Source organism: Phaenicophaeus curvirostris, chromosome Z, assembly GCF_032191515.1.
Source record: "Phaenicophaeus curvirostris isolate KB17595 chromosome Z, BPBGC_Pcur_1.0, whole genome shotgun sequence".
NCBI classification, from domain to species: domain Eukaryota; kingdom Metazoa; phylum Chordata; class Aves; order Cuculiformes; family Cuculidae; genus Phaenicophaeus; species Phaenicophaeus curvirostris.
This window is the reverse complement of record NC_091431.1, coordinates 72,767,215-72,782,030: the sequence shown is the minus strand read 5'-3', so window position 1 is coordinate 72,782,030 and position 14,816 is coordinate 72,767,215. Positions and strand designations below refer to the sequence as shown.

General features: G+C 48.2%; 1 protein-coding gene across 1 annotated transcript; it reads left to right on the top strand.

The window, feature by feature from the left end:
- The first annotated feature begins 533 nt into the window (after positions 1–533).
- On the top strand, positions 534–10,304 carry ATP5F1A (ATP synthase F1 subunit alpha). The gene is made up of 12 exons (XM_069880184.1): positions 534–678; positions 3,535–3,613; positions 4,723–4,892; positions 5,680–5,853; positions 5,943–6,109; positions 6,221–6,369; positions 7,670–7,821; positions 7,952–8,176; positions 8,285–8,392; positions 8,915–9,059; positions 9,279–9,429; positions 10,100–10,304. Exons 1-12 carry the CDS (start codon positions 619–621, stop codon positions 10,179–10,181), a joined length of 1,662 nt encoding a protein of 553 aa, XP_069736285.1. The 5' UTR covers positions 534–618; the 3' UTR covers positions 10,182–10,304.
- Positions 10,305–14,816: the final 4,512 nt, after the last annotated feature.

The following is a 14,816-nucleotide window of genomic DNA, read 5'->3' as shown; positions in this document are numbered from 1 at the left end:
CTGATCCAGTGGGAGGTGTCCGTGATCATGGCAGCGGGTTGGAACTGGCTGGGCTTTAGGGTCCTTTCCAACCCAAACCGCTGCATGATTCTATGACAAGACAGGTGCAAGGAGAGAACATGTCCTTGCATTTTCCATAGGATACCCTGGGCGGAGGCCACGAATACGGTGGGAACTACTTAAGTGCAGTAACACAGGGGCTTTACGCTCCCTTTCAACCCAAACCATTCTATGATTCTATTTGTGCGTTTGGCCCAAGCGCTGGAGGCCAGGGGAGCGGGGCGGGGGGGGGGAGGGGGAGTCGGCCTCGTCAAGGGGGCGTGGCCTCCGCGACCTTTGGGGGCGGGTCTATGGACGGGGGGCGTGGCCTAGAGTGGTGGGCGTGGCCTGTTCCCTTTAGGGGCGGTGACGCATGGGGGCGTGGTCAAGCGCAATGGGCGTGGCCTCCGCCGTGCGTGGGGGCGGGACCATAGGGGCGGGGTATGTGGGCGTGGCCTCCCCTCCCCTCACAGGGGCGGAGCGCGATCCGCCGCCATTTTGTGCCCAGGGCGCGGGTCCGGTCGCAGCCACGCGTTTCGCTTCGTTCTCGTCCCGGGGAAGCCGCCGCCGACCGCCACCATGCTGTCCGCCCGCGTGGCTGCCGCCCTCGCCCGCTCCCTGCCGCGGCAGGCAGGCCTGGTGAGCGCCGTGTCTGCTCGGTGCAGTGTGTGAGGCGGGGGGAAGGTGGGGGGGGGGGGGGCGGGCGCCATCTTGCCACTGCGGTGACATTGAGGGGACGCGGCCTCGGCGGCGGGGCCTGTGTGTGTGTGAGGGTCGAGGCTGTGCGAGCTGGCATTTCCACACTGTGTTTGAGGGGAAAGGGGAATCGCGGGACCTGCAGGAGCCCCTCTGCGGCCGGTGCCTCCTGTGAAGTTGACGGGGAGAGGCCTCGGGGCGCGCAGAGGAGTGGCCTTAGTGCCGGGGATAGGGATTGCACCGATGGCTGAGAGCGTTCATCACTCTTATTCATTTCTCTTATTGTATACCTTACAGCCGCGCTTCAGCGATACAGAAAATCATTGAGTCATAGAGTTTTACAGCTGGATGACCTTTGAGGTCCTTTCCAACCCAAACCATTCTGTGGTTCTGTGACAGAATGGTTTAGGGTGGAAGGAAGCTTAAAGCCTATCCAGGTACAATCTCCTGCAGTGGGCAGGGGCGCCTCCCGCTGGATCAGGTTGCTCCAGGCCCCATCCAGCCTGTCCTTGAACACCTCCAGGGATGGGGCAGCCATGACCTTTCTAGGCAACCTGGGCCAGGGCTTCACCACCCTCATCGTGAAGAATTTTCTCGTAATGCCTGGTCTAAATCTTTCCCCTTCTAATTTAAAGCCAGTCCCCTTTGTCTTGTCACTCTAGGCCCTTGTAAGAAACCCTTGTCCAGCTTTCCTGTAGTCCTTTTCAGTACTGGAAGTGGCTCTGAGGTCTCTACAGAGCCTTCTTTTATCCAGGCTGAACAACCCCTGTTGTCTCAGTCTATCCTCATGGCGGAGGCACTGTGATCCCCTTGGATCACCTTGGTAGCCTCCTTTGGACCTGTTCCAACAATTCCATATCCTTCTTATGTTGGAGATTCCAGACCTGGACACAGGATGTCATATGGAGTCTCAGGAGAGAAGAGTAGAGGAGCAGAATACCCTCCCTGTCCTTGCTGGCCACACTGTTTTTCATGCAGCGCCGGACTCAATTGGCCTTTTGGGCTGCAAGTGCCCATTCCTGGTTCCTTTCAAGCTGCTTCTTCTACCGTGTGCTCCCCAGCCACACTTCAGGATTTGCTGATTTTTCTTAGGAAGGCCAGCCCTTAGAATGCACAATCTCACGCTGCCCTTGTGCAGAATTGTAAGGGCTGCACCAGTTCCTTTGCACGGAACAACAAACGCTTGAACATGTGGGGCATAAATGTGGCAGATGCAAGGATGTGCTGCTTTGGGAACTTCTGCAGTGCTGTTGCAGCTTGAGCTAAAGCAGACTTATAGAATGACCTGAGTTGGTAGGAACCCACAAGGGTCATCGAGTCCAACTCCTATTCCTGTGCACGACACCCCCGACATTGATGCCATGACCCGAAGGCATTATCCAAGTGCTTCTGGAACGTTGTCAGGCTTGGCACTGTGACCTGTTCCCTGGGACTAGTGCTCCACCACCCTCTCGAAGTAGAATCGGTTTTCTAACTCCAGTTTAGTCTCATCTAAGTAACTTTGTTTTCTTAACGTTAACTGCATGTCTTTAAGAAAATGAAGTTACTTAGATGAGGCTTGTCTGAAGTCAGAAAACTGATTGTGCTTTAGCTCAAAGTGCGGCAAGTGCTGCGATGGTGGCATTGGTGCAATGCAGAAAAAATGCAGCGAGTCGTCTGAAGCAATCTCCTTTACTGTCTGTCCTTGCTGAGTACTTCTGGCCTTGGTCCTATAACTGCAGCTTGTGAATGCACCCCTAAGCTCAGCTCAAAGCTTGAAACATGTCAAATGAGTAAGCTCCTCGTGAAAAATTTCACTATGTCATCTCTCAGCTTTTGAATGATTGAGGGAACCTTACTGTTAATGAAAGAATTACATTTTAGATTTTCAGGAATGCCCTGGGTCCAGCATTTATTGCTACAAGAAATATCTCTGCCTCCAAATGTTCTTCAGAAATGATGAACCTGGGGATTTTTCTTAAAAAGGCCAACGCATACGAGGCACTACTTCACCTCATTCATGCCTTCTGCAGAACTGTGAAGGATTGCATTGATTTTTTTATCCCTCAAGTGTTTGCTGTTCAGCGCAGAGGTGGCAAATGTGAGCTGCTGCTGCTGCTTTGGGAGCTGGTGCAGTGCAGAAAAATGCAGCAAGTGATTTAGAGCAGTCTCCTTTGCTGCTTGCCCTCATGAGTAGTGCTGGACTTAGTTCTGTTGAAAGGAATCATAAAATGAAATTATGAAACTGAAAAAAGGGAGTCCCTTATTAAATGTGTTGTCATATAGCAAAACTAACCTTTAATGGGAGCTATGAAAAATTTAAGATCATTAATAGTCCAGTGAACGAGGTGAACCAAACAAGATTGAGATAACAGAAATGTGAGCAATAATATTTTAACTTTAATACCAGCAGGAAACCGGCACAAGTTTGTCAGTTCAGGACTGTGGACTATCCAGTAGAGGTTGCATAAAGATTGTGGAATAATACATTTCGGATTTTGGGGCACATGTGCAGTAAAAGATCAATTAATTATTTGTTATGAATATGCGTGGCTTTTCTGTGTGTCCAGAGCTTGTGTAAACTATACATCTGTCTTGGTGATTTAGAGATTGGCTTACTGCACGCCAGGCAGCAGATGTGCATTTTGGGTAACAGTTCCATAACTACAACTTGTGAATGCAGCACTGTGGAGCTCAGCTTGAAACTGAAAGACATCAAAAGTATAAGTTCATGATGAAAAATTTCAGTGTGTTATCTCTTAACATTTATTTGAATGATTGAGCAAATATCACTGTTACTGAAACAATTAATTGTTTTAGATTTCCAGAAACACCCTGGGTGCAGCGTTTGTTGCTACAAGAAACATCCATGCCTCCAAAACATGCTTTCAGAAAACAGGTGAGTCTGAGAAAGTTGTTCATCTAAATGTGCAGTTTAAGAACGTGCTCTGTTGAACAGAAATGAATTTGAACATGGAGTGTGAGGGGACTGCGTGTCAGTTAATAAAACATTTGAGGATGCTTATGTGCTGACAGTATTGGACAGTAAATGAACAGTCAAATGTAGGAGACTTCACTTTAATAACTATTCAAGTTACGCCCAAACCTAAGGAGTTATCACATGAAAGTTTGCTCATACAGCTTACTTACTTCATGAGGATTTGATTCAGTCTTCAGCTCCTGCAGAATGATTTGCAAAAACATTTCCAATACGAGTTATCTTTCTTGTTTGTAACAGTAGGAAGGAAGGGGAGACTTTACCAGGCCTGCCTGCGGTTGACCTTATGTCCTTGAGAGTAAGGTTTTTGCTGCCGGTGCCTTAGCCTTCATAGAAGGCCCTGCATACAGGGGCACTGTATTTTTGGTAGTGGTTCTGGTACAGTTTTTGAAGTGTAGGTTGATTAAAGGTGTTATTAGGAAATAACACTTCTGTAGTGCTATTTACTGTTTCTTTGGTGAGGAAATAAAAAGTTGTTGATAGTACAGTGCCAAACAAATTTGAGGGAGATGGAGAAGACATTTTTATAGCTTATATTGGACTACTTGCTCCTTAAGTACATTGAGATTCTTTAAATATATTTAGATCCTGAACTGCAAATCACTTGACAGCATGTTTGATGCCTCCAGTCAAAGTAAATGCTCTGCAAACGGAGCTTGTATGTCTGTTCTTCCTGAGCAAAGGCTAATTGTTTAATGGCTCTTCAGGAGGAGAGATTGCTAGCAGAGTAGGGCACAGTGATGGAAACTGATAACTAAATAACTATCAATGTATTGATCTAAGCTGGCTCATAGTAATGAGCTCGTAATAATGAATTGAAACTGCTTTTATTGGCTGTGGATACGGAAGCTATTGGTTATCCTTTGCTCCTTGTGTGAGGAATAGATTTGCTTGCTGGACCTGGTGGCACACCTGAGAAGGGCGACGTTGGCTTGTGAATTCACAACAAGCTTAGTGAATTTATACTGTGCCTTAGTGTGCTAAATCTGCTTTGAAATGTCCTTCTGCAGGCACTGCCGAGGTGTCTTCTATTCTTGAGGAACGTATTTTGGGAGCTGACACCTCTGCTGAACTTGAGGAAACAGGCCGTGTGCTCTCAATTGGTGATGGTATTGCCCGTGTCTATGGCCTGAGAAATGTCCAAGCAGAAGAAATGGTTGAATTCTCCTCGGGACTGAAAGTAAGCTTTCACTAAAGCAATTTGTTTAGCCTGAATGTGTAATCCTTTAAGGAGAATGTGGCACTGTGCTTGGAGGCACCTGTATGGACTTTCTGCAGACTGCGTTGTGACTTTAATGCTTAGGAACTAGTTGAAGTAATAGTGCAAAAAGCAAATGCTCTTTGTATTTGTAACATCTTGCTTTCAGTGTCTGGTTCTCGGCCAATATTTGAGCTTCATTTGTCTTCATCTAGGAAGTATAAGAACTAACCTAGCAGCATTGGATTTTGTTTTCTTTAGTTTCAGGCTGGCTTTTCTGTTTGCTGTTGAATAATAATGGCCTCTCCGCTCCTGTGTGGTTTGCAGTTTGCTGGCCTCATACAGCCCTTAGGGTAAAGCAGAGTTAAAAAGCTGTCTGACTGTTTTGAGTACTGCAGCAGTTCTTCCAGTATTTTTAATGACCTACCTCGCCTTAGGCAGAGTAGAAACCAGTGCTTTTTCCTTGCCTAATTCCTAGGTAAGAGAGAAATGTTGTATTTTAACCCTGCTTGTCCTCTATGCACTTTTCAGAGGTAAGTGACTGATTGCTAGGCTGCTGCAAGTGTAGTTATGCAGTAGGTTGGGGTCTTAGGCAGGTTCTCTAAGTAGTTGTACATAAAAGCAAAACGTTGACTCTTGTTACGAGTAGGATTGAGGTGGATTATGCTGGATGTTCTACACTGCAGGATAATCACATCAGTATTAAACTGTCAAAATTTCCATAAATGTTGATATGGGTTTTCTCAGGATAACATGATCTTTGTCCTAGGGCATGTCCTTGAATTTGGAGCCCGACAATGTTGGTGTTGTCGTGTTTGGAAATGACAGACTGATCAAGGAAGGGGATGTTGTGAAGAGGACTGGTGCTATTGTGGATGTTCCAGTTGGGGAGGAGCTGCTGGGCCGTGTTGTGGATGCCCTGGGCAATCCAATTGATGGGAAGGTAAGCGTAGCTTGATGTTCACTATTTGTGCTTGTATCTATGTGATAAAAGACTGCAACAGTTTTCTCACTGCCCCCCTCTCTTTTAAGGGTCCTATTGCATCTAAGACGCGTAGGAGAGTTGGACTGAAGGCCCCTGGAATCATTCCCAGAATCTCTGTGCGTGAACCCATGCAGACTGGTATTAAGGCTGTGGACAGCTTGGTGCCGATTGGTCGTGGCCAGCGTGAGCTGATCATTGGTGATAGGCAGACCGGGTGAGTTAAATGCCCAAGGTAAAAATGTGTCCTTGAGTAGAACTTAAGTACAGCGTGTGTTGGTGGTGAGAACTGTAGGCAGCTTAACTGACCAGCCTCTGTATTACACAGGAAAACTTCAATTGCAATTGACACCATAATCAACCAGAAGCGATTTAATGATGGGACAGATGAGAAGAAGAAGCTGTACTGTATCTATGTTGCGATTGGCCAGAAGAGATCTACTGTGGCTCAGCTGGTGAAGAGGCTCACTGATGCAGGTACGGGTTTGTGGGGATGGCCGAGCTAGGCAATTGGCAACATCGTCTCATTCTAATGCTGAACCCTGCTATGGCCTCTCCTAGCTGTGAGTGGGACAGAATCCTTTTTTCACTAGATGAGTAAAGTACTTGCTTTTGTGGGAAAGAAATGTTTCTAGGTATCTGAGGGAAAAACCTTTTGCTACATCACATTAGCAGGGTAGCACATGGCCTCAAAAAGAAGCCATTCAGCTTTCAGGAAAAGTCAGCCTGTATTTGTTTCATCAGTGTTGAGAGCTCCTCTTGGCAGTCAAGACAGGCCTGATGACGAGCTGTGGCCAACAACTATTTATGGAGTTGACATTTATTTATGCAAATCACATTGGTGTCAGTTGCAAATTCAGTGGAGAGACTTCACTGCCCAGGTGTAAGGGGTGAACTTCAGAATCATGAATGACCTGGGAAGGACTCGAAAGGACCGAATCGTATAATTGTTTGGTTGGAAGAGACCTATAAGATCAAGACCAACCGTACTTGTTCACTCCTAAACTGTATCCTGGAGCAGCTCATCTACATGTCTCTTAAATACCCCAGGTGTGGCGACTCCACCATTTGCCTGGGCAGCCTCTTCCAGTGCCTGATAACCCTTTCCATGAATAAATTATCGAGTCCAGCTCCTGTCCCTGTATAGGACAACCCCAGTATTCACACTATGTGTCTGAGGATGCTGTCCAAATGCTTCTGGAGTATTGTCAAGCTTGGTGCTGTGACTCCTTCCTGGGGATCTGTATCAGTGCTCCACCGCCCTCTGACTGAAGAACCTTCTCCTAACACAAAACTTAACCTTCTGCTGGAACATTTTCCTGCCCTTCCCTTGGGTCCTGTCATTGGTCACTCAGGTGATCGTGTTGACTGGGGCCGCACGTGTAGTGAGCTTGCAAGAGATCAGGCACCTTCCCTCTTGCCTGCTGGTCAAGCTGGGTTTTAGCTGGCAGGAAAAAACCTACGTTTTAATGACAATAATTTGCTTGGGACTATGAAACAAAGGATAGTATTGCCTTACAGTTGCCAGGAAGCCATGGGCTTCCAGGCTGAGGTAATTTTAGAACGGAAGTGGGTCTTAGTGAACATTTAAACTTCACGTTAAATGGGAAAAGTCTGCAAGTGCTGGATGTTATCTGCTGTGCACTTGCCCTTGAAACTTCTTGAGTTAATTGAGCTAGGGGAGGTGTTACGTGGTGGGGTAACCATATAGCAGTGCTGCCTGGGCTTGCCTTGAGGTAATATTCTTACAGCAGTATGTGTCTCAAATTTTTTCCAGATGCCATGAAGTACACTATTGTGGTGTCTGCCACAGCATCCGATGCAGCACCCCTTCAGTATCTGGCTCCCTATTCAGGCTGCTCCATGGGAGAATACTTCAGAGACAATGGAAAACATGCATTAATCATCTATGACGACTTGTCCAAACAGGTCAGGAAACATTGCTTATAAGGCTTATAATCTAGCATTGATGTTGGTAGCTGTAAGATGACCTCAGGTTTAGAAATCCAAAAATCTAAATGAGCTACTGAGGTCTGAAAGCTTCCTTTGTACCACACAGGCTGTTGCTTATCGTCAGATGTCCCTGCTGCTGCGTCGTCCACCTGGTCGTGAAGCCTACCCTGGTGATGTGTTCTATCTGCACTCTCGCCTGCTGGAGAGAGCAGCCAAAATGAACGATTCCTTTGGAGGTGGCTCTCTGACTGCCTTGCCTGTCATTGAAACTCAGGCTGGTGATGTGTCTGCTTACATTCCAACCAACGTCATCTCCATCACTGATGGACAGGTAGGACTTCTTCATGTGACAGTAGTGGTTCTCTGTAACTCACTGGCAAGTCTATGAGGAGGTTTCCAGGCTTCTGGCCCAAGGTAATGAAACAATTTTCTCCTATAGATTTTCTTGGAAACTGAGTTATTCTACAAAGGTATTCGCCCAGCCATCAACGTTGGTCTGTCTGTGTCCCGTGTTGGTTCTGCTGCTCAGACCAGGGCTATGAAGCAGGTAAATATGAAACTGCTGTTCCTCCTTCTACTAGAAATGAGTAGTGTGTAGGCTTTCCAGCCCATTTCACTCGGGAGGGAACGAAGCTATGGATTCCTTAGAGCTATGAAATGATAGAACACACTTTGGAAATGTGCAAGAGGTTGCTTTTGCCTGCTGAGGTTGAGTGGGGTTGGAAGGGACAGCGGTATCTGCATAAAGATATAGACTGTTACGTTTCAGCACGCTGGGTGGGCACCGGTCTGACTAGAAGTAGAGAATGCTCTCTTCACCCCGTGCTTGTGGTTCAGATATGGAATTGGAGAGTTTTAGTATCAACTGTCGCCACTTCAGGGAGGAATAACATACTTATGTTAAGCTTATGGCCAAGCAGACAGTGGGGTTTTCAGAAATGCATGTAATTGTCAGAATCTTTAGATTCACTTGGCTGGTGTGTGAGGCAAAGCTGACTTGTGACAGCTGTCAGCTAGAAGTAACTGGGACGCATGTGAAGGGTGGTCTGAGCGGTACTGTGTGTTGTAGGTGGCAGGTACCATGAAGCTGGAATTGGCTCAGTATCGTGAAGTGGCCGCATTTGCCCAGTTTGGGTCTGATCTGGATGCCGCAACGCAACAGCTGCTGAACCGTGGCGTGCGCCTGACAGAGCTGCTGAAACAGGGACAGTATGGTGAGCGTCTTGGACATGAATCTCCATTTCCCATTAGTTGTTGTGCTAATGAGCTCAGTCTGCATGGCAGGATTTCCTGTGTCTATTCTGTGGATGTGGTAAAAGCAGATCTATTTGAATAGCGTTGTATGTGTTCGATTATTTTCAAAGAACGATCCTGTACTGCTGCCATGTCCTGAGGTAAGAGTTATCCATAGATGAATGCTTTTTTTCCTGCAGTTCCCATGGCTATTGAGGAGCAAGTTGCTGTCATCTATGCTGGTGTAAGAGGTCATTTGGACAAGCTGGAGCCCAGCAAAATCACAAAGTTCGAGAATGCTTTCCTCGCTCACGTACTGAGCCAGCACCAGGCCCTCCTCTCCACAATCAGGTATGAGGTTTATCTTGCTTCATCTCAGGGGTATTGACCTGAGGGCTGGAGCGCAGGTCATGATCATGGAACTGTTAATTTAGTGTATCCTAGGATGTCAGGCCTAACCTGCTTTTACTGGAACTAGGGATTAAATCAGCCTTGCTACTGTCCTTGCATTGCTGTCCCAGAGCTCAGCTGTGTGTTTCCAGTTTTTACTTAGGAAATCCAGCTGATGCTGAAAATGCGCCTACTCAAATACCTCTCCTAATCTAGTATTGAAATGTTTTTAATCTAGGTGTCTTCAATAACATTGAGCTGTTGCACTACTGGGGATTAAGTCCTTCTCCCTGCCTTCCCTGTGGATGGATGGACTCAGGGACTGAGCATTTCTATAGTCCTGGCTTGTGAACTTTTCCAGGCTTGTTTTGTACTGAGTCGAGTTACCTGCCTGCTGAGGCAACAGCTCTGTATGAGACAGTCCTGTTGAACTGCATCCAGCTGACATGCTGACAAGCTTTAGGTCTCAAAGAGGACTAAGAAGAGATGTTAGTTTCAGAGATCTCAAACATGTTAATTCATCTGCCAGTTCTGTGAGGAACTGGAAGGTTCATTGGAAAGTTTTTTTTTTTTTTTCTCTTTTCTTTACTCGGGGACTGACTGTGTATCTGTTCCTAAACTCTTTCAACAGGACCGAGGGGAAGATCTCTGACCAGACGGAAGCAAAGTTGAAGGAAATAGTTACAAACTTCCTGGCCACTTTTGAGGCATAAACTCTTTAACTGTTCAAACAGACCAGGCTCTTGTCGTGATTCCCTTTTCCACCTCTATCAGGTTAATGTATGTGCGACTTGAATGTACAGATCCCAGTGGGAATAAAAGTTTCCATGCTAAAAGTCTGGTGTGTTCTGTTCTAAGCCATTGCTACCTGAGCAGCGCATGCCTGAAAACCACAGAGTTCAGCTCCCCAGGACACAAACTTGCAAAGGAATTCCAGAAGATCAGGGCATCTTAGCTGTTGGGTGGGTCAGAGTACCCTGGCAGGAAGGAGCAGGGAGAGCAGCTGGGCGCTGTAGCTGAGACTGCAGTTCCCATCCTGACACGGGTGAGGACGCTGTTGCTTTTTGATCCTTTTCGGAGAGCTGATCTACCAGAAGGGCGTAGGACAGGAACAGTGTTTTTTTGACAGTCCAATAAGGCGACAGCACTTCTTGGTGTTGCTGTCTAACCCATTCTGGTGCCTGGCTTTCAGAAGACAGGTTCTTTCAGGACAGATTGTCTGTGTGTCCCAGGACAGCTGCACATTTTGCTGTGACAGCAGTAACTGCTAGAGGTTAAACAGTAGTTGGCTCCACTTCTGTCTATAAACATCTGCAGATGTCAGTTTATGGTTATGTACTGGAGTGTCACTTCTGGACTTCTCAAGCATTATGAGATATGGATCCTAGTATTGGAACTTCTCTCTGGCATGGAAGAAAAGCTAATCTTAAGGTCTTGATACTGAAAATGGTGGCAAATAGATTCTCTTAAGACTTGTTTTGAAGTCTTAAAAGAATGCCAGCTTTCATCAGGCCTGGGCAACCTGAGGGAGTGATGTCCAGTCATGTGCAGTGAGACAAGAGCTGGGGACAGAATGTATGTATGTTATAAGTTAATGTATGTTAATGGGGAAGTCCCACTGGACTGGAGGCTGGCTGATGTAGTGCCCATCTACAAAAAGGGCCTCAGGGAGGACGCAGGAAACTACAGGCCTGTCAGTCTGATCTCAGTGCCAGGGAAAGTCATGGAGCAGGTGATCTTGAGTGCTATCATGAAGCACATGCAAGAGAACCGGGTGATCAGGCCCAGTCAACATGGGTTCACAAAAGGCAGGTCTTGCCAGACTAACCTGATCGCCTTCTATGACAAAGTGACTCGGCTGCTGGATGAGGGAAAGGCTGTGGATGTATCTTCCTGGACTTCAGCAAAGCCTTTGACACAGTTTCTCCCAGCATTCTGCTTGAGAAACTGTCAGCCTCTGGGCTGGACAGGCACACACTCTCCTGGGTGGAAAACTGGTTGAATGGAGGGTCCAGAGGGTGGTGGGAAATGGTGTGAAATCCAGCTGGAGGCCAGTGACAAGTGGGGTTCCCCAGGGCTCAGTGCTGGGTCCAGCCCTGTTCAATGTCTTTATCAGTGACCTGGATGAAGGCATCGAGTGCACCCTTAGCAAGTTTGCGGACGACACTAAGCTGGGTGGAAGTGTTGATCTGCTGGAAGGTCGGGAGGCTCTGCAAAGGGATCTGAACAGGCTGGACCGCTGGGCTGAGACCAATGGCAGGAGGTTTAACAAGGCCAAATGCCGGGTCCTGCACTTGGGGCACAACAACCCTGTGCAGTGCTACAGACTAGAAGTCTGTCTAGAAAGCTGCCTGGAGGAGAGGGACCTGGGGGTGTTGGTTGACAGTGACTGAACATGAGCCAGCAGGGGCCCAGGTGGCCAAGAAGGCCAATGGCATCTTGGCTTGGATCAGACACGGCGTGACCAGCAGGTCCAGGGAGGTTCTTCTCCCTCTGGACTCGGCACTGGTGAGACCGCTCCTCGAACCCTGTGTTCAGTTCTGGGCCCCTCTCCACAAGAAGGATGTTGAGGCTCTGGAGCGAGTCCAGAGAAGAGCAACAAAGCTGGTGAAGGGGCTGGAGAACAGGCCTTATGAGGAGCGGCTGAGGGAGCTGGGGGTGTTTAGCCTGGAGAAGAGGAGGCTGAGGGGAGACCTCATTGCTCTCTACAGCTACCTGAAAGGAGGTTGTAGAGAGGAGGGAGCTGGCCTCTTCTTCCAAGTGACAGGGGACAGGACGAGAGGGAATGGCCTCAAGCTGCGCCAGGGGAATTTTAGGCTCTACATTAAGAAAAAAATTTTCACAGAAAGGGTCATTGGGCACTGGCAGAGGCTGCCCAGGGAGGTGGTTGAGTCACCTTCCCTGGAGGTGGCACGGGTGGATGAGGTGCTGAGGGACATGGTTTAGTGTTTGATAGGAATGGTTGGACTCGATGATCCGGTGGGTCTTTTCCAACCTGGTTATTCTGTGATTCTGTGATTCTGTGTGTTTCCCACTTAACATGCACCTATATAATTTTCCCAGAAATCTTATCCCTCTGCTTTTACTTGCCAAAGGCTCATTTTAATGTTGTGAACTTCACAGCAGTCAAAACTTGCTGATTGGTGGCTTTGGAGCCAGCTCGGCTGGGCTTTGCCTTTGAGATAGGGTGAAGCTGCAAACACAGGTGATACCAGAAGAAATGATGTCTGTTCAGCCCAGACCACACCGAGCACAGGATGTTACTGTCTCCAAAGGACAGTGTTTGGAAGAAAACATGCTGTTAGAAAGAAAACACACTGTCACAGGGACATTCTGTGTGACTCAAAAAGTGTAATTACTTAAGTGAAACCTTACCTTAAATCAAAAGTATTCCACTTATTTATTTTTTTCCCCAATCCTTCACAGTCCTGTGCCTACACGCAGCTCCAGAGCAGGTGCCCAGGAGGCATCATGGGCACGGTAATGCCATGGGCAATGCGCTGTCTGCATCGCTTGCCCCTTCCACGACTGCCTGTAGAGTTTGCTGCTCTGTTCTGGCACAGTGACTGAACCTGCGTCCCTTGCTGGTGTTCGTGGAATCACGGAATGGTTTGGGTTAGAAGGGGCCTCACAGCTCAACCAGTTCCAAGCCCCCTGCTGTGGGCAGGGATACCTCCCACTGGATCAGGTTGCTCCAAGGCCCATCCAACCTGGCCTTGAACACCTCCAGGGATGGGGCAGCCACCACTTCCCTGGGCAGCGTCTGCCAGTGCCTCCCCACCCTCACAGTGAAGCGTTTCTTCCTAAGATCTCATTTAAATCTCCCTTTTTTTCAGCTTAAAACTATTCCTTTGTCCCATCCCTGTACTCCCTGATCAAAAACCCCTTCCCAGCTTTCCTGGTGCCCATTTTAAGTACTGGAAGCTGCTCTAAGGTCTCCCCCAGAGCCTTCTCTCCTCCAGGCTGAACAACCCCAACACCATGGAAAAAGCAAGTCCGTACTGGTATGTCCCTATCACAGGTCCCAGTTTAAGTACTGGGAGGTAGGTGATCAGGCGTTGTTTGGACTGGGACAATGGCGCAGACGAGTCTCTGGCCTGGACAGGCGCACACTCTCCTGGGTGGAAAACTGGTTGGCTGGCCGGGCCCAGAGAGTGGTGGGAAATGGAGTTAACTCCAGCTGGAGGCTAGTGACAAGTGGGGTTCCCCAGGGCTCAGTGCTGGGTCCAGCCCTGTTCAATGTCTTTATCAATGACCTGGATGAAGGCATCGAGTGCACCCTTAGCAAGTTTGTGGATGAAGGGGCTGGAGAACAAGTCTTACGAGGAGCAGCTGAGAGAGCTGGGGTTGTTTAGCCTGGAGAAGAGGAGGCTGAGGGGAGACCTCATTGCTCTCTACCTGAAAGGAGGTTGTGGAGAGGAGGGAGCTGGGCTCTTCTCCCAAGTGACAGGGGACAGGACGAGAGGGAGTGGCCTCAAGCTGCACCAGGGGAGGTTCAGGCTGGACATCAGGAAAAAATATTTCATGGAAAGGGTCATTGGGCACTGGCAGAGGCTGCCCAGGGAGGGGGTTGAGTCATAATCCCTGGAGGCATTTAAAAGACGGGTCTATGAGGTGCTGAGGGACATGGCTTAGTGTTTGATAGGAATGGTTGGACTCAATGACCCAGTGGGTCTTTTCCAACCTGGTGATTCTGATTCTGTGATTCTGAATGGACTTCTGAGAAACGGCATGAATTAAGAAAGCTGACAAAGGGCGTAAGGGTGGTGCTGGCAGCTGGGGGCAGCAGATTCCTCTGTAGGGAGGCACTGGGGAAGCTATGGGAGGTTTCTCTGAAGGCCTGTTCATAAAGGAACTGTCAACTTCCAGGCAGAAACTGCAGGTTATCCCTCCATCTAGAAAGATTAGTCAGCAAACCTCCACCTCTCCTATACTGAAGCCGGCCTGTGGGATGCATGGCAATTCAGCAGCTACCTCCAGCTTGTCTACAGGCTGCCTTGGTGCTTAAGCATCACCTTCTTCCTGATACCACTCGAACTCTTTGAATCACAGAATCGTAGAACGGTCTCTCTTGGAAGGGACCTTAAAGCCCATCGAGTTCCAGCCCCTGCCATGGGCAGGGACACGTCCCACTGGATCAGGTTGCTCCAAGCCCCATCCAACCCGGCCTTGAACAGCTCCGTGGAGGGGGCAGCCACCACTATCTAAATGCTAACTATGACCCTCAGCACCTTCTTCAGCAAAAGCCTTTTTCGTATCAGGCATGTTCTTCACAGTTTATATTTCTGCTCAGAGTATATGAAAGATGGAAGGCAGGAGCAGTCTGTGTATCTACTCATCTCCTGTTG